The 26,866-nt window shown below is 39.6% G+C and overlaps 1 protein-coding gene across 2 annotated transcripts in view; it reads right to left on the bottom strand.

The window, feature by feature from the left end:
- Nucleotides 1–18,427, bottom strand: part of NLK (nemo like kinase) — a 124,088-nt gene extending 105,661 nt beyond the window's left edge. The window contains exon 1 of one of the 2 annotated variants that reach the window (XM_043903150.1): nt 16,777–18,427. In XM_043903150.1, coding sequence (XP_043759085.1) covers nt 16,777–17,234 — 458 coding nt within the window. In that variant the 5' untranslated portion in view covers nt 17,235–18,427. The remainder of the gene's footprint in view (nt 1–16,776) is intronic. The other variant, XM_043903149.1, reaches the window with a different exon arrangement.
- Nucleotides 18,428–26,866: the final 8,439 nt, after the last annotated feature.

Genomic DNA, 26,866 nt, shown 5'->3' with positions numbered 1-26,866 from the left:
AGAGTCAGACATGACTGAGTGACTAAGCACAACAATGACCTATATGGGAAAAGAATCTAAAAAAGAGTGGATATATGTATAACTGATACACTTTGCAGTACAGTAGAAACTAACATGACATTGTAAATCAACTACATTCTAAAAAATTTTTAATTAATGTTTAACATCCATTCATGATAAAAAAAAAACACTTAAATGAGGGATAAAAGAGAACTTTCTCAATCTGCTATGAAGTGTCTGGAAAAACCCACAGCTAACACACTCAGCAGAGAAAGACTGAATAAGTTCTCCTTAAGATCAGGAACAAACAAGGAAGTCTACTCTTGCCCTAGAAGTTAGGCAAGAAAATAAAGGCAGCAAAACTGGAAAGAAAAAGTAAAACTTTGCAGATGACATGACACTGTATATAGGAAATCATGAGAAATATATTTATAAACCACTAGCACTAACAAAAACATGTTCAACCAGGTTGTAGGGCAAGATTCAATGAAATTAAGAAAGCAATTACAATATCACTGAAAACAATAAAAAAAAACAACCCTGAAGAATAAATTTAACAAAGTGTAAAACATACTCTGAAAGCAAAATTGTTGAAGAAATTAAAGAAGATCTAAACAAACAGAAAAACACCTCGTGTTCTGGATTAGAAGACTTAATGTTGCTAAAATAACAAAATTCCCCAAACTGATTTACAGTTCAATGTAATCTCCAATAAAATGCCATCTCCCTCTTTTGTAGCAAGTGGCAAACTGATCCTAAAATTCATATGAAAGTGTAGACACCTAGAGTAAATCAAAACAATCTTAAAACAACCGAAGTTGGGAATCTCTTATGGTCAACTAATTTTCAACAAGAGGGCCAAAGTCATTCAATTAGGAAATAAGTACAGTCTTTCCAACAAATGGCAATGAGACAAGCAGACACCTACTTGTTGTACCCCCACCCACACCACAGAAACTAACTGAAAATGGGTCACAGACCTGACTGTAAGAGCTGGAACTATAAAACTCTTAGAAGAAAACAGAAGTATAAATCTTCATGATCCTGGATTATGCAAAATCTTCTTAAATATGACACTGAAAGAGCAAAAGACAAGTAGAAAAATTGGACTTCATAAAAAAAAAAAGTCTGTGCTTCAAAGGACACCATCAAGAAAGTTAAAAGACAAGAATAGGAGAATATATTTACAAATCATATATCTGATAAAGGACTGGTATCTAGAATACATAAAGAACTTAACAACTTCTAATGTCCAGAATAGGCAAATCTAGAGAGACAGAGAGGTTAACAGTTGCCAGGGGAAGGGGTAATGGAAGCAATTTGCTAATAGGCATGAGGTTTCTTTCAGTGGTAATAAAAATGGTCTAAACTTTATTTACTGTAAATATGCTTTAAAAAAACAGTAAATTGTATAGTTTAAGTAGGCAAATTGCATAATGTGAATTATAACTCAAGAAAGCCATTTTAAAAAAAGCAAGTAATAATAAACACAAAACTCAGGATAGTGGTTTCCCCTTGGCAGGGGAAGTAAGGCAGAGTGATGGGGTGGATATGTTTTAAGGGCAGCCTCAACAGTGTTGATTTTATGTTCTATTTCTTAGGCTAGGTTGTGGGTTCATGTATACTTTTTAATTATTCTCTATAACTTCTATCATGTATCTTTTATATATATCAATATTATATTTGTTTGTCTGTTTAAAGAGCACAGGCCTGGGTGAGGCCTTTTCTACCATTTTGTTAGCTATGAAGCCTGAGACAAGTCAGTTAGACCTTTCTGAACTGTAGCTTCCTCCTCTAAAAAGAGGGATGCTATCACTGTACTTCATGTTTACAATAAAGAAATTCTTAGTGTTTCTTTTAAGAAGTCTGACTCTTTGCGATCCCATGGGCTGCAGCCTGCCAGGCTCCTCTGTCCATGGGACTTCCCAGGCAGTAATACTAGAGTGGGTTGTCATTCCCTTCTCCAGGGGATCTTCCTGACCCAGGAATCGAACCCAGGTCTTCTCTACTGCAGGCAGATTCTTTACTGTCTGAGCCACCATTGAAGCCCTATTACTATAAAATCCAAAGTGAAAATCCACTTTACTGCCACCTCACTATAATAACCATTGTTGGTAGAAATCTTTTCAGACTTTCCTTGAATATACGAGTGCATCTTTTTTTTTAAAGGGGATGATCTTTGACATTGATTTTCATGTAATAAACTATGAGCATCTTTCAAAGTTAACCACTTCACCATTCATAGACGTTTAGGTTGCTTTCAATCTGGGAGGTTTGTCTGGGGGTCTTTTTGTCTTTTCTTTCAGGCTTTTTTAATAATGTATTTTGCCAAACACACATCTTAAATTTCTACACAGACAAACCTGATGTTCTTTTTCTTGCTTTGAAATCAAGACGATACATATTTTCCTTCTAAGATGATAAATAATTATATATTACTTTCTTCTTACTTTTTGGCTTTGTTTTTTTCCATTTAAATTTTTAATCCACTTGGATTTTTTGTTCATGATGAGTAGGGATATAACTTCCTCACTCCCTACCACCAGCTAAACACCCCAACAAACACATGAAATAAATCAGTGGTTCATTGGAGCTGGCTCAGACTGGCTCCCGAGAGACAGTCACATTTTCTGCAATTCTGCAAAGCTGACTGTGAAAAATTATAAAAAATGAAATGATATAAACTAACAAGGAAACAAATTATAATTAAAATAAAGGTAATAAATACTCAGAAATAATCATTCCTAATTATTTCAGAATAATTCAGAAATATTTCAGAGTGATTTGCGCTCTCACGGTTAACATCGACTTCATCTGTATGGTGAAAACTGTTTACGATGGTGTGCTACTCTGTTTGTTTTTCCAATTCAGCATTTACTGACTTCAGCTTGGTAGCCTGACACCGGCCATTAAAGGACCACAGGAACTGGCAAGCCCTACAAACTAGAGCTTTTTAATTTTTCAGAGACCCTGCTGCTAAGCATAAACCAGCACACCACAGAAACAAGCCATTCTTCCTCACTAACTTTTAAAAGATCTCCAGAACACACTAATCTGCAATTTATTCATCAATTTATAGAACAGAATAAGGAGCTTATTAGTATTTGGGGGGGGGTGCTAGCATCACAGAATGCTTTGCAATGTTTTGATGTATCAGGTGACACTTGAGACATAGTTTCTATTTTTCAACATAAGATGACAGTACTGCACTGAGAATGTTATTTTCCCTCAACAATTTAATAGCATTCTTACTCTAATGTAGATTATAAAAATAAAGGGCTATTTTGGTAAATAGTTGGTTATTGTACATTATTTTTAGATTAGGGCTCTTTACTCTTAAGAAAAAAAAATCTGAACATAAGAACACAAAAATCACTACTATAGTCTAAACATCACTGTTTTCTCATAAGAATTCATTTCATGAGGAAGTAGGGATCTACATAATGGCAAGAGCCAGCGATGCTACTCTTCTTTGGCAGTCACCATCACGCACAAACTTAGCATTGGCAACTTTCAACAACAAACACGTAATAAGTACAAATGAGACATGGCCCCAGCCTTTCAAGCTCTCATCACTTTTAGTGGATTAGTGGGTACAGAATGTGTCGTTAAGTGATTATAAGCATTTGCTTTGATTAATACTGAGAGGGGAAGAGAGACAGAAACAGATTGATTTTCATTTGAAAGAAAATCAAAATTTAAAAAAAAAAAGTCTGCCCACCTACAGAGACAACCTGATGTGTGTTGATAACATCTTCAGTATCTACACCAGTTAAAACACCACAGTGTCCCTATTTTAATGTCTTTCCCGCTCAGGTACTTTAAGAAGTCAGTGGCTTATTTGCAGATACTACCACCAAGTACCATCAAGTAAACCAGTATCAGTTGCATGTATCTTCCTTACCTGTCTCAGGTCATTTACATTTAGACTCCAGCTACCTCATTCTAGGTGTTTATGTTATGAAACTATGCAATGTAAAAGTTGGGTGGATGCAATAAAACAACCCACTTTTGCACATAAACCAAAATACTTTCAAAGACTTGCTGTCCAGTTGGGGTTTCTGGTTAACAAAATATCTCATATTGCAGCCCAAGGAGCAAACACAGCAGCCGCCCTTTTCCTATACACAGTGACGATTTCAACCATTTCTAATTGTTAATATTTTAAACTTTAAAATCTATCTCTTAGGGATTTGTGCTATATATAGAAATAATCATTACCCTTTGGGAAACAATGGCTCATTTACTGAAAATGAGTTTAACAAAGGAATTATTTGGTACTGAAAAATACAGAGCAGTGAATTGGGTGACACAAATCACAACATCATCAGCTCATGTGACTGTTTTAGGGTAATTTCCTTAAAAAAATAAAAAACTACAGTAATGTAAAATTTAGCTTCAACAATCTAATATCCTCAATCATGCCCTCTGTCATAAAATTGTGAAACCAGATCTTAGGTTCTTAATTTGAAAATGTCCCTTAATTCTCAATTTGAGATAAATACCACAAAAAAGAAAAACTCTGCCGAATGGAATATTTCTATTCTGCCTGAAGCCTAGTTTTGACTGGTATGTTTCAGTTGCACATTTGATTCACACTGAATTTTGTTTTAAGTATTAAGAGAATAAATAGCATTCCAAAAAGTCACAAGCTTGAAAACTTCCAGTTCCTTCTCTAGTTAGAGATCTTACAAAACTTATTACATGGAACAGTGAGTTAATGCAGTGACCATAAATTTCTTAACACTGTAAGTCTAAATTTAATCGAAACCCAATCTCAGAAAGTTCTGTAAAAACAGCCTTGAAGTAGATAAAGCAAAAAGTCACAAAATGTTAATCTACAAGAAAGGTTTATGGGAGTACCACTGTACAATTCTTTTAAGTTTTCTGAGGTTTAAAATTTTTCAAAAAATAAAAGGGGGAGAGGCATGAGAGCCTTGAAGCAGATACAGAACATGATTACATACATGAAAAGAGTGAGCTATTTTCAAAAGCCCTGTAGCTCGTAACATTAAACTTTTACCAGAAACATTAGTCACTAGCACACAAAAACTGCCCAACAGAGTATTCTAAATATTGTTATTTTTTCTTTTAGAAGCATTGTTCCTGGTTTCATTTATAGGAATTTTGTTTTTTATTCTTTTTTTTTTTTTTGCTTTTAGAAGAACACTTCCTCCACTTTCAATGGGCATTAACTTGGACAGGTATTACTGGTAAAACAGCAAAGGAGCAAAGGTTCTGGCTCAGACTCCTACCAGTTCTATGACCTTGAACAAATCTCTTAGCTTCTCTGCGTCTCAATTTTCCCACATAAAATGAGGCAGTTACACTAGATGCATTCTAAAGTATCTCCCAACTCTGTAATTCCTTTCAGATAGAGCTCTAGGCTTGTGAGAAAGAAAAAACTAGCCCTCAAAGAGGAAAAAAATGGCCAAAATGTACCTTTGTAATGGTGGTGAAACAAATAGGATACCAAATTGTAAGCACACAATGTAATAATCATGATCCCAAACTTTAAAACTTTAACATTATTATAAATGCACACATTCCAGATTTTAAAAATTGAAAAAAAATTATACCAAAATACTATTAGTGGCTATCTCTGAGTTACAGGTTAAATATAGCTTTTCTGTATTCTCCAAGTTTCCTACAACAAACATATTATTACTTTGATAACAGAGTGAAAGGAGGGAGTTGATAAGCAAGGAAAAACCCTCCTCTTATGTGCTAAAGGAAATTTTACCTTTGGAAGGCATTCTAGAATTTGAAAGAATTTTCTGAGAACAGTTGGGTGTTAATCCGAAAAAAAATCTCTGGTATAGTCATTAACTTGATACCTGTCAAAATCATTCAAAAGCTGTTGGTTACCTGCCCTAGGTTAGTAAACTTAAGGAGGTACTGCATTTTTTCACGAGTACTGAAACTGGTAATAATAATGAAAGCTAACATATACCTAAGTGCCAAGCACAGTTCTAAGACTTTACATATACACTGATTCACTGAATCCTCACAAAAACCCTATGCAATAGATATACCATTATTTACTATTTCCATTTTACACACGACAACCAGAGGTTAAATAGTTTGCCCACAACTAATAATCCAGGCAGTCATCAGAGTACAGGCTTTTAACTATTTAACCATCCTGTCCTTTTGTACTTAAATGTTTTGCTCAGGTCATTCTTTAACTGCCTTTTGCTCTCAAAGTTCATCTAAACTAGTTTTCTTTAACCTGCAAAGAAATAATATTTAAGTACTGGGATAAAAAGACTGGCCAACCTTTTAACTTGGTAGGTGAAAATTATGATTCATTTTTAAGTCATTACTTCAAAGGTACAGGAAGTATAATTTAATCTCAACACATATCACAAGGTAAACAACACGGTAACATCTGAGGGATTAAATATGTAGCATTAATTACTGAGTTAAAATTGGAATATCTTAATAAAAGACACAAATGATTGACGTTAATTTGTCCTCATGAATCGTCTGTGAAAAGAGCCCCTAAAACCAAATGTTGGACCTTTCTAAAATTTCAATCTTACTGAAATGCCATTTGAAACCATGTTGTAATTAACATGGTTTGGTTTTTAAAAGAATGCATCAATATTTATTTTGAACACTGGCCTTAGTACACACCCAGTTATCTTCACAATAACCTCAAATACTATTAACATGCAGAACCTGGGACAAGGAACACAAAGGAAGCTACCAATTAAATACAGCTGAAGTTTCTCACCTAATTTTTGGGCAATTCAAATCCAAACCAAGTATCCTTTTTTTGGCCAGTACCATTACCTGTCAATTTTTATGGTTTCTGGGTTACTTTTAATAAAAGCTCAAATTTCCTCACATCTGTGTTACTAAATGTCTAGCTCTGTCTAAGTAAATACAGAAATCAATAGTTTCCTATTTTAAAAAATTAAAAAGAGAAGGAAGTGGAGAAGTGAGAAAAAAACTTTGCACTGGGTTGCCTGTTAGCTTAGATGTGCAATGAGACAATCACCTGATAATTGTACCCTTTGGGTACTTCTGTACTGGTAAGATAATAAAGTGAAATAAAGTCACCTTTATTTCAATTTACTTATACAATTTGCAAATCTGTAGCTCTCTGCCATGGTAGATTAAGAAAATTAGCATGTAAGAAAAATCACCTGCTTATGTAAATTGGAGGATGGTTTTTATCTATGCAGACAGAAAAAAAAAATAGCTGCAATCTGGGTCAAATGACTAATTTTATCTATTTGTTCAAAGGTCTCCCCTCACCTTTTCTCTGTAGCTCAGGGCAAGAATTTTAGGTCAAGGAATGGATAAACAAAAAAGTATCTGTGTTGTCCATTCTCCTGTAAGAAGTTTGCTGCCTGACACTACTGAGCTCTATATTACTTAAACTGAAAACAAGACTGAGAACTTTATCTAGATAACAAAACCACAACACTGAGAGAGGAAAGAAAAGAAATCAATGGACGATATCTGATCTAACTGGCAAAGAAAGCTAACATGACAAGGATCAGGTACCAATTTTACCTTCTGCTACTTTAAGCAAACAGGGCTTCAGAAAAGGAAATTACTCCAAATAATTCAGGGCAGGCAGGACAACTTCTCTACAAAGAACATTACTCCACTTTGCTCTAAAAACACACCAGGTCAAGTTCTTCTGAGTCTGACGTAAGTTAGATGAATGATTTCTTGCTCATTTAATGACTATTTTCCCAGCATTCATTGCTGGAATTTATCTGTCCCACTTATAACTAACTCCATCTCCAGTCCAGGAGTGGACCTGACTGCTTCAAAGTAACCTTATCGACACTGACAGTGACGGGTTCAGAGCTGAGTATACAATTCAATAAAGGCTAAAGATATTCTAGAACTGGGCTGGTCAATAGGGCAGTCAATAGTCACTGGGCTACTGAACACTTGAAATTTGGTCAGTCCAAACTGAGAAGTGCTAACATACACACTGGGTCTAGTATATTTTATATGGGAAAAAAAAATGTAAACTATCTAATGATTTTTATAGTAGTAACATGTTGAAATGATAATATTTTGGATATATTGAGTTAAATAAAATAGATTACTAAAATTAATTTCATTTGCTTGACATTTTTAATGTAGAAAATTTGACACTGTGTTACGTGGCTTGCATCATATAGTTGGCCCTTGAACAATGTGAAGGTTAAGTGTGCTGATCCCTGCCCAATGCAGTCAAAAATCTAGGTATTAACTTCTGATTCCCCCTAGACTTAACTTCTAGTAGCCTATGGCTGATTATCAGTAAGGCTTCCTGATACTGAACAATCAATTAACACTTTTTGTATGTTATACATACAATATACTGAATTCTTACAACAAAGCAAATTAAAGAAAATGTTAAGAAAATCATAAAGAAGAGAAAATATATTTGTGGTGCCATTTACAAGATTAATCCATCTGTCAGCACCTTCATCAATATTGTCTTATATGATACAAAACACTGCAGGTATTATACGTATCACTAACACTAGACATCCAAAACGCAAAGATAATGTGAAAAAGAAAAGTTTATACCTTATTTATAGGTATAACTATTCACGCATTGATAACAAAGAAGCAGTAATATGGTAGCTTTATGGCAGACTAGTCTAATCAATATGAGTATTGGAAACACACATTTTAAAAAGACACTTACCTGTGATGCTAGGCTGATACTGTTTCTCCATCTATGAGTGAAAGGAGGTGGGGCATACTGTACGGTAATCAATTCTTTGAAAGCAAAGTTAAAACAATAAGAAAACTAATACACTATTAATTCTATATTAATATCATTCACCTTACACCTGTATAAGGAAAGACTAGTATCTATACCTATCTTACGCCTTCATGACATACCTTTTACTTAATTCTTTTGGTATTTCTAGACTACAAGCTTCATCTGCGAAGTTTTTCAAACTGTCACAAATCTCAAGTTTCCGATTTATTTATTTTTTAAAATCTGCATATTAAGTAGACCTACATAGTTCAAACCCATGTTGTTCAAGGGTCAACTGTGTATCGAGGCAACACAGGATTTTATAAATGAGGAAACCAAGACTCAGAAAAGTCAAATAACTTAATCAAGGTTAGCAAGGCAGGGACCAGAACCTTGTCTGCTAACAAGTTTAGTTAGCACTTTACTACCTTGTCATTAAAAAGAAATAATCTTGCCAAGGAAATGATACCTTGAATATGATAAGCATCAAATTCTCTGGTTTAATAAACTAAAAATAACAACTTGGGATTTGGGAGAATTTTATTAACAATAAAAGTGCTGCTAATACTGGAGACATTCTTTAGAATCAAACATACATATATGTCAGAGGTGGGGGAAAAAAATCATACACATTCTCTCCAGTGATCTACTTGCGAAATTTAATAGCCTTTTTCCATCCTCATTTTCTTTGACTTTATTTGCATCAAAGATTACTCCCATCTTTCTAACAATCTTCTCCCATGTGCAGGTTGTCAATCACTATGAACATATTTTCCTATCTGACTACCCTGAGTTCCATCTCCAATGGAACTCTTCTTCCACCTACAGCTGAGAACATTCCCTAAGGCCCAGACCTCAGCTATCTCTACTTCCACTTACACAGCCTTAAAAAAAAAAAAAAAATTCAATCTGAATGGTCACTCTGTTAACTTCCAGTGGTTGCCATTCCTAATGTTCCAACCTTTTTCATTATTTCCTGCCGCCAGGAGCGTTTTCAGACATTTTCCCCTCCAACTGCTCTCCCCTCAATGAAATTTTAATACCACAGATATGCTGCATATCTGTTTATGTACTGTATGTTAAAAAGGGGCTTTAAATGAAAAAAAAAGTTTTCTTTTCCCCCTCTCCCATGTACCAATGGCATCTTATCTCTTCAGCAGGATACTCCAACCTCTTCAGGACTGAGCTCAAGCTTACATCTCCACCCTCATCTCCTGTCACCTGCACTGCAATTGATATTCAGCAGCTCCAGCCCTGTAAGTCTCCCTTACAAGGGCCCATCCACCAATAATTCCCTTCCCCGTTAGTTGACTCTTTTTTTTTTTAACTTTTATTCTTAAAACTCTGTTGAGGTATTTATCTCTTCGAGGAAGCATTCGTACCTTCCCCAGAAATCCCTTCTCTGTATTCCCAGGGAGTATCTCTATTGCTGCACTTATGGCAGTGAATTGTAACTAACCATTTACAAATCTCTCTCCCCCACTAGATCATAATCACCTTTAAATCTTTATCATCCAGCACAGTGCCTGGCAAACAGTCAACACACAGTCAATGAGTATTATAAGAACAAGTGAAAATAATCTGTCCTTACATTTTTATTTGATGGTTTCAAATTTGGTTTCAATTCTCCATCAAGACTCTCTTGAGAGCAAGAATGTATCAGTTCATAATGTTTCTTTAACTGTAAACTCCTTCAGGGCAACATCATGACTTAAACATCTTTATATTCCAAGCACAGCAGAAACTTGAAAGAAGTTTGTGAAATTATTTATATAACTAAATATCCTCATTAAAGCCTACAACAGTGCTGCTCTGTAGCAGGTTGACAAGACCAGTGACCTCCAGCCATGTCAAAACCTTCTGTATGATTCAATTAGCCAAACTTATTCAAAACACAGATGTGAAACTGGGTTTAGGTAAAGATCACCGATCATGATCAAAGGCAGACATCCCCGTACAGAGTCCCTCTACTCACACCACTACAATTAACTATTAAATCCGAACTCCCTACAGTTTCCTGAGAGTTCATCTTTTCATAATGCCAAAGTGCCAGATTTTTTTCTAAAAAAGTTCTGAGCTAGGTACCTCAGAATTACCAGCTAGGTCTATGATAGTTTGTCACATGCTTATTGACAGTATTACAACTGTTGCCTCAGGCACCCTGTGTGTTACCCCCAAGCAACAAAAGGATCAAACTGACAAGCTATTTTAGTTAGAAAATCATTATTGATCTGCATTAGATGACCCAATCAACAAATAATTCACCTGAGTATTTCAGAAGCACAGTGAATCACAAGTAAAACCCAAATGTAATGTAAAGAACTTCTACTCAATGACTTTTTCCTGCTTGGTTGGATGACAAATGGAAAAGTTTCTTTGGCCTTGACAATTTGCATCAAAGAAATCAAATCAGCATATTATATAAACAGTTGATGCTTGAAATGCTAGGACAGCAACAAATCTAATAAAAACCACCAAGAATAGATACTCAATTCTACATATAGAAGTCAGTGAAATCCTAATGCTCCAAGTTGTGAAGATAATAAAATATTCTAGTATTTCATTAGAAGACAGCCTTATGTATAAGGAACAACACCACTACAGTTGCCTATGCTTTGAGGGTTAAATTCCAGAATTCAAATATTCAGTTAATGAATTTTGCAAGTATTCTCCTAGGATAGCATATAAAAGAGAACTATATATACCACTATTTCTTCCTCAGGACATGCACCAGTGGTAACAACTGATAGCTAAAAGAAGTTGCAAGTAGTTCTGAGGGAGACTGTTGTTTTAGCTTGTTTGAAAAGGCAATTCCTTCTGAAAAGTATTTTTTTTTTAGGAAAAAAATTTTTTTCTTCTAAGCTAACAGTCAATAGAACATAAAATTTCCCCCTAAGAATAAGACAAATTTCTTTTGTTGTGTTCAGGTTTTGTTTCATTTTCAGTTTTTGAATAAAATTTGCATAATCTTGTCCAGGAGCCCAACTACAACATGACTTCCAGTGTTATAGGTTATGGACTTTCAGTGACCAAGAAGCCAGTTCAGACTGTGTTCCTTTTATTCTCTCTCTGCCTCCTCGACTTTATGACCATGAACCTGCAGTTTCTAAAAGTAAGTTCGTTTGTAGTTAAAACTAACAATATAGATTTCCACATTTCTAGTTTCACACGGATGCTTTGTTATGTCTAGAAGAGCAACCGTTTCCTTTTTATGGTGCAGGCTCTGGTTCTTCAAAGCTCTTTTCACAAAGCAGACCCCCCCCAAAGAATCCAGCTGTGGCTGTTAATCTTGGCTGATAGAGCAACTTCTCAATGCTACAGATTCCTAACCTGGAAAAGGCAGCTAATAACAAAATACACTTTAGTCTACTACTCTTTCTGATGCAACTAACGCCAGCATTTTCCCAAAATTATCCCCAAAAGCATCCCTCAATTTTCCAAATTTTAGTTTGCTACTTGGGGAGTAAGAGGACTAGAGAAAACATCAGAAAATACATGATGCCTCTAATTTTCACAAGATGAGGAAGCTAGACAATCTCTGCCATGCATAAGGATTTATACTGAATAATTTTTCATTAAACCACATAAATTTTTCATTTCCATCCCTCTCACTGGGATCGTCTTTAACAATTTACACCTGTTCATCCATACACAAGTAAAATGAATTTCCACTAAAAGTGAACTTTGACAACAAGGATGTCCTTCATTTGTTACATTCTGAGGAAAAAAAAATTAATTTCCTTCCAGGTATGGAAATCTATAATACTGCCTAAACAAGTACAGATGACCTGGCTAGAACATCTACCAAGTCCATGTAAACATATATATTATGCCTTTAAAAAATGCATTTGCTTTTAATTAATTGAGAGAACAGAATACTTTACCCTAACTCTAAATTCAACCCCTTGGCATATAGCAGAACTAAGGGGACACTCTATGGTATTTAAAGTCATGCCTTTGAAAACAGCGGGCTTCTCTGGTGGCTCAAACGGTAAAGAATCTGCCTGCAGTGCAGGAGACCTGGGTTCGATCCCTGGGTCTGGAAGACTCCCCTGGAAAAAGAGAATGGCTACCCACTCCAGTATTCTTGCCTGGAGAATTCCACAGTCTGCATGTTGATTTTACCTGATGAAGCTGACCATATGTGAAGCCATATCTATGCACATTTACACAAGTTTGATTTTCCTACCAATAATAATCACAATTAAAAATAGCTAACATTTATTGAGTGCTTACTGTGTGCTAGACAGTGTACTCAATGGTTTACAAGGATTACCTTCATTTAATCCTCAAACCAATGGAATGAAATGAATGCTATTATTATCCTTACTTTATAGATGAGAAACAGAGAGGTTAAACAATATATCAAGGTCACACAGCTAGTAAGTAACTAAGTGTCACTACAGAGTTTCAAACTTCATATAAAAGTAACCTGCTGAAAGTATTAGAGTAATACAATTCAAAGTTCTCCAACTTAACTTGGAGAACAAAGGCAACAAACTGAATGTAATCCTAGACAAGTAAAAAATGCTGATTTCATAAGGTAGAAGCCTTTCTCAGACTATCATCAAGGTGGCAATATGTACCATTAATTCAGTCGATATTTTTGGCTGCCAAAGTCAAAACTGCTTGGGTTCTGCAGTCTCAAGTGTTTCTCATGTGTTCAATTTCCTCCAATTCTCAAAAGTATACACTTCAAGGGGCCCTGAAGGCTTTATGTTGTAACACTCTTTGTCCCAAAGTTGTTACATCTTTAAGAACAACCTAACTTACTTTCCATCTGGCAAATGTTAACTACAGACAAAAAGGTATTGACATTATTCTCACAGAACAAGCCAGGTTTCTGTCTGTGAGTTGTTTCATGCTTTGGTTTTGCATTGTGAAAATATCCACAAGGGTATTTGGAAGCCTTTTTATCTGATAAAGAAGGTCAAATTATATACGATGCTTTGATAACCCATGAACAATATTCTATCACTGGCAATGAATGTATCTCAGGCTACCCCATGATCATATTACTAGGTAAACTGGAATCCTTACTTTGAGATAAAGCACAGCAGACAGTTGTTAATGAAACCTTAATTGAACTGTCAAAGCACCACCTTTACCAGCAAGCTAATAGGTAATTCACTACTTTTACACAACTGTCCAATACTGATAAGTTATTCCAATAGTTAAATTCAGCAGAAAGATAAATCAAGCCTGGTAGACTAAATTGTTCAGTGAGAAATCAGAATGGTAAAATGCTGCATCACCTCTACAAATATCTCTCCTTGTCTACTGGGAGGAACAACAATATCCCTCAAAATTATATGCAACACTTAGCTATCAGTTTAGTACCACTGGGTACATGTCCAGAAAAAGAAACGAGAGCGCATACAGTTTCCTCTCATATGCCATGACAGAAGGAAAATACTTGCAAAAAGGATTAAACATATTTGAGTCTAAGTGAATCTTATAATGCCCAAGTAGTTATATGGTGCTTTGAATTAAATGATGTGTCATTAGGAGAATATTTTTATGTTCTATTTTAACCACTTTAGAAAATAGTTGTTTCAGAGTCATTAAGTGCCTTCTAAATTAAAAAGAAAAATCTTCACACAGTTAAAAAGTAAAAAAAGCTCACTAAAATCTTTAGCTTGGGTTTGAAAATACTAGTGCAATTCACTCTGGTCTGTCATTCAAATTCCTAGTTTTAACAATCTTACTTGGGTCATACAGCAATTAAATTTCAAATATAATAAGCAATTCAGACAGCAAGTTATAAATATGTAAATACAAAAATAGAAAAGTATTTGCATACTAAAACACACACCTGGAACTCTTTTCCTTTTTTTTCATACCGAATTGTATTTCACCTGTAACAGCTGATAAAAACATTCAATGCAGCTAAGCAGAAAAACTTGGTTAAAGAACAAAGAAGGACCTGACCAGGAGATCAAGTAACCAAGCAGCAAAGATGCCACAGCACCGTGCTGGGGAGGAAAAAAGGTACTCTAGCAGGCCCAGTCACTAGCCTCATTGGGCTTACAAATGTGATCAGTCAGACAGGGCAGGTACAAAACCACTGGTGCACGGTGGAAGATGGTCACAAATGGAGGTGCTTCAAGCACATGGAATGAACTCCATGGGTGGTAGAAGGGGTCAATCAAGGAAAGACTCTAGAATGGACTCAAAGCAAACATTTGGATTTTCATGTACTGGTAATTTTGAACACCCACTACCAAAATGTTTGCTGGTGGGATATGTTTCAGCACTCCAGTTCCTTATCTTCCTTCCCTTGAAAAAAATAAAAAGAAAAAAGAAATTCCCTTAGCACCAACTTTAAGTTAACACTTCTACAAACCCCATCACCAGTTGATAGAAATGAAGAGCAAATAACACCTTTAGAACATAGTCAAGAATCCTGCAGCCCATTTCCCTGTCAGCACATCTCCAGTTCTTAGCATTGTATGCAAAGCACTAAAATGAAAGAGAGCATCCGGTCTAAGAAAATCCAAACAAATTCTCAGTAAATCAATGACAAAATTACAATCATTTTCCTCCCCTCAGCTTTGAAATCCTCTAGGGTCAGACAAGAACAGAAGTTCACCGTGTAGTCCCTGAGGATAGGATATGGAAGGGAAGACAGGAAGGCAAGAACAGGCAGGTCCCTGAGCAGAGACCGAAGAGGCACCATTACCGGCTACACTCTTTCCCACCAGGAATCCCACACACCTTGGAGAACAGAGCACTGCAGCAGCAACCTCCTTGGAGAGCTCGCTGGGAAAATACTGGACTTTACCAGGTTAAAAAAAGATGGGTTGGATCACTTAGTAGCCTAGTTTATAAAATCTGAAATGTAAATAAAGATGGCCAGATGTAATGCAAAAATGAAATTCATATCAATTACAGATTGAAAAGCAATGATGAAAGGAGACGCTTACCCGGCTAGTTCCAAAGAGTTCATTTTCCCCAGGTGATGGGGGTTTTTCTAGACATTAACAAGAATCTTTTCCTTTTTAAAATCAGGGTATAGTTGAAGGAATCTATTTTTGAAGCACTGAACACATCAATTCATCTATTCACACCAGGATACTTATTCCTTGGGAAGAAAAACTCAGTTCACTCTAGTTTTGATAGAAACAGGACCCTACAATGATAAATACATTTTACTATAAACTACTAATCTTCCTAAAAAAAATAGACAAAATGTTGCATTTAAGAAGCCCTCAGACTTTAAAAAATATACACTAGCACTAGCAAAAATAGAGCAGTTTCATGTTTTAAAAGTACACTCCCTACTACAGCAACCAACCAAGGGTAAGAGCAACTTACAAGCCACTAAATGACACTAAAACATTACACTGAATGTGGGCCACTGCATAGTTACAGTCTACTGACCTCAATTGTGGTACTCATGTGTGATGCTATATTTAATGCATTCTTATCAAAAGGCTAAAGCTACATACTTCCCAACTGTAGCTTTATGGTTTAAAATAAACCACTCACTCATGCAACGACTTAACTGGTTCAAGTATGAACCCTATTTTCCTTGTGGGGATCTTGATCACAAATTAAGGAATGAAAAGAGGAAAAGAGCAAAATAGTTGTGGAAAGTATACCCCGATGACCAGACCATGGTAAGGAATCCAGTTTGGGTCAGTTGTGACATCTGCTCCAATTGGGCAACTGATTCAAACTCAATCAAACATAAGGGATGGTCAAGGTCTGTGGAGGAATAAGCGTCCCATGTATTCACCTATTTACTGATTCTCCATTCAGTGGCTTCCTTAGGTTCTACGCAGTAAGTATGGTAGACAACAAACTTCTGTGAGTTCCTCAACAGAGGGTGCTCCACCACAACTGGCCAGGACTTCAAAGCTTAAGCCTAGACAGCCAATGCCATCAGGCCCCTTTTACCAGGTACTGAAGGGTGACTTCCTATAGTTTGAGTTGAGCAGCTTGTTCCACTTGGGTCGACATGGAGAAAAACCATGAGAACAGGCCTTGCCCAGCAACCTTGAGAAGAAACCAGGAGAAGTCGTGATTCTTCCTTGGATACTCACCAGACGACACCAAAGGCTCCATATCCAATAGGTCTATCCGGCTCAATATCCAGCTGCTGTTGTGGATGATGCGAGTGCTGATGATGGTGCGCCTTAACTGTGGCAGCTGCGGCAGCCTGTACCTGAGCTGGGGCTGCTGCAGCTGGTCCCGGAGCCTGACCCGGTGCCGGTGATGGGAAGTAAGGCTGCTGTTGCCCAGGGTTTAACATGGCTGCAGCTGCGGCCGCGGCGGCGGCTGCCGCAGCTGCCGAGGAGGTATGCTGCTGCACGGGGTGGACCGCAGCAGCCGACCCGGGATGAAGATGGTGCTGAGGGTGGTGGTGGTGGTGAAGGTGAGGAGGAGGGAGGTGTGGAAGGTGGTGGTGATGGTGGTGGTGGTGCCCTGCTGCTGCCGCAGATGTACCGCCATTGTAAGCCGCCATCATTTTTGCGTTGGCTCTTGCGCCACAAAGAGACATTCAAAAAAAAAAAAATGCCCTTTGATTGGAAAGCAAACTGGGTCAAGCTGTCATTTGGCCATTTAAAAATGAAGGAAAAAACCACTCACTCCACCTCCAAAAAACATGGAGCGGAACTGGCTTTATGTCTTCATCAGTCAATCCAGACAAGTTAGAGGATCTTGGTGTTTAAGTTGGGGGTGAGCGTGTGTGGAAGGGTGTGGGTTGCCCCCTCCCAAAAAAAAAAAAAAAAAAAAGAAAAAGAAAAAAGGGACCCCTTCCCCCCAGGTTTCCTGCCACAAGTAGATACTAAAACTCCATCCTTAATTCGGGGGAGGTTCCAACTTTGAATGTGGGAATGAAGGCCAAACCTCCCGACCCCCTGAACTCCACACGCGAAAAGGATCAGGTAACACACCACCCTTGGAATCTTGTAAGAGGCTTGACTCATCTACCCCTTCCATTCCCACATCCTTTTCTAAACACCTACCACCTCCTCAAAAATGCAACTGAAAAAAATTCCACCACCCCAAAGTGAAAAGATGGGGGGAAATGTTCAGGGAAACCAGCTTCCCCCCCCTCGAACTCTCAGGCCTTCCTACATCTCCCCCTACTCGTCAGGTTGACCTGATTGGAGGGGGGTGGGGGGGGGGGGGACTAAACTTTCCCGAACAGAAAAGAGCCAGGGAAGGAGGCAGGAGGGACAGAGTGAGCAGAGGAGGCGACAGGGCAGGACAGAGAGGAGAAAGAGAACCGGGGCAAAGTGAAGGTAAGGAGGTGCGGGGAGGAATGAAAGAGGTGGGCAGCACTCGGACGCCGAGACAGAGGGAACCGCCCCGGGAGGAGGTTAGGGTCCCGGGGCCAAAGAATGGGAGCCCCGGGAGGCGGGCGGGGTGCAGTCGGAAGCGGACTGACTCCAGCCCCCGCCGCCGGCTGCTTCTGCTGAGGAGGGTTGGGGGGGAGAGCGGGTGGGTCCCCCCGCGCGACGGCCCCCGCAGGGCTCAAGGCTTCTCCGTCTCCCCCCCTCCCCCCCACCCGGCTTCCGTCCCCGCGGCCGCTTTCTCCTCAGCCGCTGTGGCCGCTTTCTCCTCAGCCGCCGCCTCCTCAGCCGCCGGTGCCGCCGCGGCCGGACTCACCTCCCCTAGCAAAGCCGGATAGAGCGGAGCCAGCGGCGGACACGCGCAACCAGCCGCCGAGGCCCCGCCCCCGCCTCACACTGACCGGCTGCCCTAGCCAATCCACGCCCACCTGTCCGCGTCCGCCTCCAATCCTGGGCCGGCAGCTTCAGACAGGCGCACTGTTCGGCCAGTGGCGACAAGGTGTGGGTCTCCTGGGGAAATCCCGCCCCCGACCCAGGATGGGCAGATAGAAAAACCAATCAAAAGGCAGAGTTGGGCCTGACCGACAAGGCCAAAAGCGAATTAAACACCAAAGATCTCCGTGACATTTTATTTCGCCTCTCTCCTCTTTTCTTTTTCTTCTTTTATTTTTTTGGCAGGAGCAGGAAGCTGCGTGCTAATCCCGCCTGCAAAAGCTGGAAGAGAGGGGTGGAACGAAAGAACCAATCGTGAGCCGGGGAGCAAGAACAGAGCAACCAATCATTGGCTTGAAGAGGAAGTGGGCTGAGACTGGAACCAGATAGACATTTGATTTGACAAATGAAAAAGGAAATTGATTTCGGTCCCACCCTTCCGATCTCCTATAGGTCAGGATTGTGGAGAATCGCTGTCATATCAGCGACGACCTCCTCAAGGGGCGGGCCAACTGATAGGGGGTGTGGTCTCAAGGAAGGGGGCGGGACCTAGGGGAAGAAGGTGGAGTCCAAATCATCCATTGATAGGAACCATCTACTACTATCCCTTTTAGAGACTTCAGGTGTGGAGAAATAGGTGGCGCCAAGAGGGGATGTATAGCTTCAGAAACTCAATCAAGGTTACTCAACAGGGCGATCACAAAGAAACTCAGTAGACTGATGGTTCATAACCTACAGCTGGTCTTCCATGGCTAATCCTCTTAGTGGCAAAAAGACATTTCTTCCAGTTTTCACAACTAACACACTCATGGAACAATAGGCCTATAGATGTAACTAAAACAACAAAAATAATAAACCTAACCACAAAGACTGTAATTTTATCCCATACTTTCTAATAAATTCTAGTCATTGAAATTTTGCTAAAATAAGCCTTTCACTTTCACATAACCTCGCTTATCTGAATCTACTTTGCTTTAAAAATACTAAATAATAAGCTTACAGAACCTTACCCTTACTAAAACTGTGCACTCGGAACACTGGAAATCATCATTGATTTCTCTCTTGCCTGCCCACTCCTCCCGTTCTAATCAATCCTCAAGACTTAAACACTTCTGAACACTTAAAATACATGGGCTTCCCTGGTGGTTTAGACGGGGAAGACTGTGCCCCAATGCGGGAGACTCAGTTTCGACCCCTGGCTCGGGAAGACCCCCTGGAGAAGGGAATGACAACCCACTCCAGTGTTCTTGCCTTGAGAATTCCATGGATAGAGGAGCCTGCAGGGCTAGAGTTCATGGGGTCGCAAAGAGTCAAACACAACTGAGCGTCTAATAGTATCATTCTCTATCAAACACACACATACATACACACACGCTTCTCCGCAGTTACCACGGTATTACCTAAATGCATGCCACTAGCATCTTTAATTACGATCTCCCTGTCTACAGGGCTTCCCTGGTGGCTCAGCTGGTACAGAATCTGCCTGCAATGTGGGAAATCGCAGGAACCTGGGTTCCATCCCTGGTTTGGGAAGATCCCCTGGAGAAGGGAATGGCTACCCACTCCAGTACTCTGGCCTGGGTCACAAAGAGTCAGACACAACTGAGCAACTTTCACTTTCCCTACCTATAGGATAGCTCTCCTCTAATCCATCATCCACTGAGAGCATTGCAATCTTTTAAAAACACAAGTCTGACTACACCCCTACCCTTGAAAAAGTCAATGAGTCTAAATAGCCCAGCTGGATCTGGTTCCCACCTCCCTTCACAGCCTTATATACTCCAGACGTTATGCGTTTTGTTCAGTTCCTCAAATAGTTTGTTGCCTCCATGCATATCATCAGCTCCAAACACTCCCCACTCCCATTCTAACTTATACTTCAGGTCTTCACTTCTCTTTCTGAAAAGATTTCCCTAACCCTATGGTAGAATACATGTTTCTGTTAAACATTTCCATGGCACTACATCTGTCATAGCACTGAGAACTGTTTATTTATTTATTTTGAGAACTCTTTTAATTTTCATTGTTTACTGAGTTTGACCAGGACAGGAAGCTTCTCTGTTCCACTGTGTTCCTTGAGCCTGATTTCTTGAGCAGTGTCTAAAAGGTGAAGGCAGTAAAGATTTGCATGCATTTCTGAGAGCAGGAGTGGGTGCCAATCCAAGCTCTGCTATTCACTAGCTGTATGATTTAGGCAATTTAACTAACTTTAAAGTTCCTGACATGTTCATGTTCATTCTCTTTCAATCAAAATCTTGGGGTGGGGGTGGGGGGCAGGGATCTGTTTAATAAGCCCTCCAGGTGATTCTTACATGCCCTAAAGTTTGAGAAGCACTGGCCTAGAGCAAAGTGGCTGTATTTTTTTTTTTTTTTTTGAGTCTTCCTACTCCTTGGAAGGAAAGTTATGACCAACCTAGATAGCATATTAAAAAGCAGAGACATTACTTTGCCAACAAAGGTCTGTCTGGTCAAGGCTATGGTTTTTCCAGTGGTCATGTATGGATGTAAGAGTTGGACTGTGAAGAAAGCTGAGTGCCGAAAAATTGATGCTTTTGAACTATGGTGTTGGAGAAGACTCCTGAGAGTCCCTTGGACTGCAAGGAGATCCAACCAGTCCATCCTGAAGGAGATAAGTCCTGGGTGTTCATTGGAAGGACTGATGCTGAAGCTGAAACTCTAATACTTTGGCCACCTCATGCAAAGAGCTGACTCGTTGGAAAAGACCCTGATGCTGGGAGGGATTGAGGGCAGGAGGACAAGGGGACGACAGAGGATGAGATGGCTGGATGGCATCACCGACTCGATGGGCATGAGTTTGAGTAAACTCTGGGAGTTTGTGATGGACAGGGAGGCCTGGCGTGCTGTGATTCATGGGGTAGCAAAGAGTTGGACACAACTGAGCGACTGAACTGAACTGAACTAAACTTTGTTTACTTTTCACTCTATAGTATAGCACCTGGCACCTAGAAAGGGCTCAATGCATGTGAAATAAAGAAATACATCCAAACCACCAGCAAGCTATTGCATATTAAGAGCTATTTATTCCTGCCACAAATATTTACTGAAGACCAACTATATCTAGGTATTGTACTAGATTCAACAATACAGAAATAAAAAGTGAAGTGTTAATCACTCAGTCGTGTCTGACTCTTTGCGACCCCATGGACTGTAGCCCCCTCGTCTTCTCTGTCCATGGGATTCTCCAGGCAAGAATACTGGAGTGGGTAGCCATTCCATTTTCAGGGGATCTTCCCGGCCCAGGGATTCAACCTGGGTCTGCTGCACCACAGTCAGATTCTTCACTGTCTGAACAACCAGGGAACCCCAGGGAGATGCAAATTAATAGTCTCTTTTAGGAAGGAGCTCTCAGTGTCTAGTGGAAGAGTTTCCAAAATGGTGTGTGCAGACTCCCAAGTGATGCACAAAATGCACCACTTTCTGGGCTCCAGAAAGAAATTAGTACAACTTCTATTTCTACTCTTTTTTTATTTCATCTTTTTAAAGCATCTATTTGGTCAGTGTTTTATAATGTACATAATATACAGAGTAGTGTTCATGTATATTATGTATAAATAAAAGTATGTAAATTGGGGATTTGTGCTCCAAAAACTTATCAAAAGTATTGGGAAATCACTAGTCTAGTGACCATTAGGTCATTTAGGTCAGCTCTGTCCAGTAGAAATATAATAAGAGTAACATAAAAAATTTTTATTGTTCTAGCAGTCACATTAAAAAGACAGTGCTCTGTGATGACTTAAATGGGAAAGAAATTTAAAAAAAGGGGATGTATAATATGTATGTATAGCTTATTCACTTTGCTATACAGTAGTAACTAGCACATTGTAAAGCAACTATACTCCAATTACAATTAATTTTTAAAAAGTAAAAAAAACTAATTCTATTTGTAATTTAATATTTTTTATCTAACATAAGCAAAATTTGTCATGTTAAATATGTAATCAATGTAAAAAAAGATTGTGTACATATATATAGATATCGATATAGATACTAAGTCTTTGAAATCTGGTACATGTTTTGTATTATTAGCACATCTCAACTGAATTAAAAATTCAATTTCTCCTGTCATACTGGTCACATCTCAAGTGCTCTATAGCTTCATGTGGGGCTTCCCAGATGGTGCAGTAATGAAGAATTTGCCTGCCAATGGAGGAGACGCAGGTTTGATCCCCGCATTGGGAAATCCCCTGGAAAGGGCAACCCACTCCACTATTCTTGCCGGAGAATCCCATGGACAGAGGAGCATGGCAGGCTGCAGTCCTGTGGGGTCTTTGTGGGGTCACAGAGAGTTGGTCACGACTGAGTAACTGAGCACACACACAGAGCTTCATGAAGCTAGTGGTTATCTTATGAAACAGCACAGATCTAGATTATGGATTTGAATCCCTGCTCTGCCACCTACTAGCTGTGTGATCTTGGCAAATTCCCTAACCTGTCTTAGTCTTAATTTCCTTGTCCATAAAATAGAGAGGATCCCTGACTTCTCCAACTGTTGTGATGATTCAAATAGACAGTCATGGAAGGCACAAGCCCAGGGCTTGCCTGGCTTCTTATGGGTGGCAGTAAGAGGAGTGGTTATTATTAGCATTACAATCCAAGGCAAAGTGTCCTATGTGTCAGATGAGAAACACACTTCAGGCACTGCTCAGTTCACATCCCCAGCATCCCATCCATGGGGAGCCGGCCTGACGGACACTCAGTTCCCCTTAAACACATCACCAGACAGTACAATATCCAGCCCTTTCCATCCCATTCCATTTTCAGGAGCTGAGCATGATGAACAAGAAGTCGGAAGTGACTCAGCAGGATAGCACTTAACGCCTAAAAAAGCAAGCAGGACATCAGAATGCATAAGCAGGAATAGAATGTGCAGGAAGTGGGAGGTGATCTTCCCTTTCTTCCAAGAACTGGCTCCCCTCATGAGTTGTCTGAGGAGGCTATGCGACTTTGGGCACTTAACATTTCTGAGCTTTAGTTTCTTCATCTGTTTTGAAGTAGAAAATAATACCTACCTTGAAGAGATATTGAGAGCATTAAATAGGGCCATGTATTAACATATGGGAGACCAAGCACAGTGCCTGACACAGATGAGCCACTCAATCAGGTAGCTTCCTTCCCACTTCTATGTTTTGGTTACTGATCAATTTTCTTCCCCTGGTGTCTCCATTTCCACTGCTCTTCAAAGAAATGGGGCATGGTAAGAAGCTGGGACTAAGTAAGGCCAGACGAATCCAAGTTCATGTGTTGTCCAGGCCCCCTGAAGCCTTGGGCCTTTTCCCCCCAGAGCCAGGCTCCTACTCAAGTCAACAACATAGCTTAAACCCCACGAGAGCTCCTGCTCCCTTTGCACGAATCTGAGAGCTTTGTCCTCATCTTACCCCTCTCCGTCTTTTAGGCCTGAGGTGAGATGTTCATCCCCACTCCAAACCTGAGGACCATACCTTAGCCCTGACTCATGTCCTTGGCTCAGAGAACCAGGCAATGTCCAATACTTTTCTACTTCCCAGGTTACTAAGTGATGAACATTTTATCTTAAAATTAGTTTTATTAAAAAGTTTTAAACTATGTGTAAAATTGCTATGTTTAACAGTTGTAGGTGCTTTTGTCATTCTGACTTCTTAAATCAGTAAATGAAAGTATAACTCACAAGCACTGGACATACAATAAAATAAAGCATATTTCATAATGTTGTATAGGAAATGTTCTATGGATTCATTTTTCAGCTTGGACTCCAAATGTGACGAGATACTTTTCACCAAAAGGACAACAATGAGCCTTGTACAAAACTTTCACCTTCCCACTCCCAAGATATCAAGCTGCAGAGATCAGCCTCCAGAATAGAATAAAAGTTGTTCTCCCTAAAAGCCTTAACTGAGCTTTCCTGATGGCTCAATAGTAAAGAATCCACTTGCAATGCAGGAGATGCAGATTTGATCCCTGGTTTGGGACGATCCCGTGGAGAAGAAAATGGCAACCTACTCCAGTTTTCTTGTCTGGGAAATCCTATGGACAGGGGAGCCTGGCAGGTTGCAAAGAGTTGGACACGACTTAGTGACTAAACAACAACAAAAAACCCTTAAAGACAGTGGTCCCAAGTTAGAAAGAGAGCTGCAGCCTTAAATACCCATTCCTAGAATAGCAGATGAAGCCAAGTTTTTCAAGAACCACACTGAGCACTGTGTAGGCAAAGACGAAGATGATTTCCAGGCCTTGCTGCAAATTGGAATCACCTGGGGATCTCTAAAAATTACTGATGCCTGGCTTCAGTGGCGTAGTAGTAAATGTTTACCACTCAGGTCTTGAGAAAGGAAGAGGGGGAAAAAAGTGATTTTTTTTAACACATTTCCGTGGAATAAAAACTTCCACCCTGGTTGGTTTCAAGCTACTAATATGATTTTGCTGAAGGTGGACCTGTGAAGAGAGCCTCCTAAGGCACGTGGCAGCTGACCACTGCCTGGTGTTCACTCTCATTTAACCAATATGGTATCTGGCCTGGGTATCATATTTTTAAAAGCTTCCCAGGAGATTTTAATGTGTGTGCAGCAAGGTTAAAACCACTGGGCTAAGGGGCCCCATAATAAAGACCCAGAGGCAAGAAACAGGCCACTTGACTGTCTTTCAGTAAAAAATGTAACTGACAACTCGATTGTAATATTTGCCTCCTTGTGTCAGTACATTTTCTTCCTCTAGGCAATGCTCCACAGGAAACTAAATCATTGGCAAAAGGTCACTCAGTGGGCATGGTCTCAGAGCACAGAGTGTTGTGGAGGGGAGGCTGGTGGGACCTCTGGCTGGTGGCCATCTAAGGGCCAAGGTTCTTTCACCAATGTACTTGTCTGACTGGAGATTCCTGGTGGTGCTGGAAACACTGAAATTCTCCCTACACGACCCCCCTCCAGGGATGTCACAAGTCTTCTATTAAAACCATCTTTATTCTGACTGGGTGGCAAGCACTTGATTTGCTTAATTCTTAATTGTTCCACTTTCAGCTGTGCTGACTGAACCCTAGTCATTTCGGTTGAAGTGTACCTAACTCTCCACAGGAGAGGTGAGGCAGGATTGGTGTTTTCTTCTAGAGATAGCTGACTGGGCCCCACTGGCTTCCCATAGCCCCTTCTGCTTATTTCCGTCATGGCGCTTATCACACAGCGTTACAGATGTTTACTTGTCTGATGCTCTGGGAGCTCCCTAAGGGCGGAGACTGTGTTCCTATTTTTCTCCACATCCCCAGTGCCCAGAGTTGGTTCTTAAGCTGAAGTGAAATGAACTCATCCATCACATTATGGAGTATTTTTTATCTTATTTTTAAAAAACACAAATAGAGTCTTGTTTTAAAATTTTCAGTTTTCTACTTCAGAAAATTCTCCCTTAACCCTCTCCTTGGAGGTCACCACTATTCTCAGTTAAGTGCGCATGCCAACTAGACTATTTTATGGACATTTACACACACACACACACACACACACACACACACACACACACAATTAGAAATATATGGTTTTATTTTTGTGTGTTTTAAAAATACATGCTGGGCTTCCCTGCTGGCTCAGCGGTAAAGAATCTGCCTGCCAATGCAGGAGACATGGGTTCGATCCGTGGGTCAGGAAGATCCCCTGCAGAAGGAAATGGTCAACCCACTCCTGTATTCTTGCCTGAAAAATCCCATGGACAGAGGAGTCTGGTGGGCCACAGTCCAAGGGGTAACAAAGAGTCGGACATAACAACACAGGTGGATAGAGCACTGACAAGGTCTGCTATGGAGCAGGGGTGCCTTACTTTATTATCTCATTCCCCATTTAAGTTGTTACCTTTTTTATCTTCTGTAAACAAGGCCTCCACAAGTGTTCCCATTCATGCTGCTTACACACATGCAAATATTTCTTTGGGATAGATGCCTACAAGTAGGCCCATCCATCACACAATGTTTCTATTTTTACTTTCGCAGGTGAGAGAAAGCCTACTGTGATCCACTCTGAATGCCAGGCTGCCAGAGTGTGAATGTCCTCTCTACCATATCTTTCAATCTGCCCTTTCAGGAATTGTCCCATGATTGAAGTGATGGGGGCATCTAATGACTTTCCTAGAGCGCTGGTTGGGATTCCTGTGGCTTCACCTTTTTCCTCCACAGACATCCCTATGACTTTACTCTTGTCTTCTGCCTATAAAACCTATTGCTTCTGGTATATTTAAGATTGTAAGTTGTCCTCTAGTAATAAAAATCAAATTTTGGAGCAGATGCTTCTATTTGGTCTGATACTGCTCCTCTATTTACCTGCCTAGGCAGGCCATCATTTCCAAATAAAGAGCACTTGTTTACAACCTGAGACAGCATCTGGGCAATCCTTTTTATACAGTATCTAGCACAAAGTCACACTTAGGACTT

Source organism: Cervus elaphus, chromosome 5 (assembly GCF_910594005.1).
Source record: "Cervus elaphus chromosome 5, mCerEla1.1, whole genome shotgun sequence".
NCBI lineage: Eukaryota > Metazoa > Chordata > Mammalia > Artiodactyla > Cervidae > Cervus > Cervus elaphus.
Note: the sequence above shows the minus strand (reverse complement) of the source record. Positions and strands in the feature narration are given on the sequence as shown.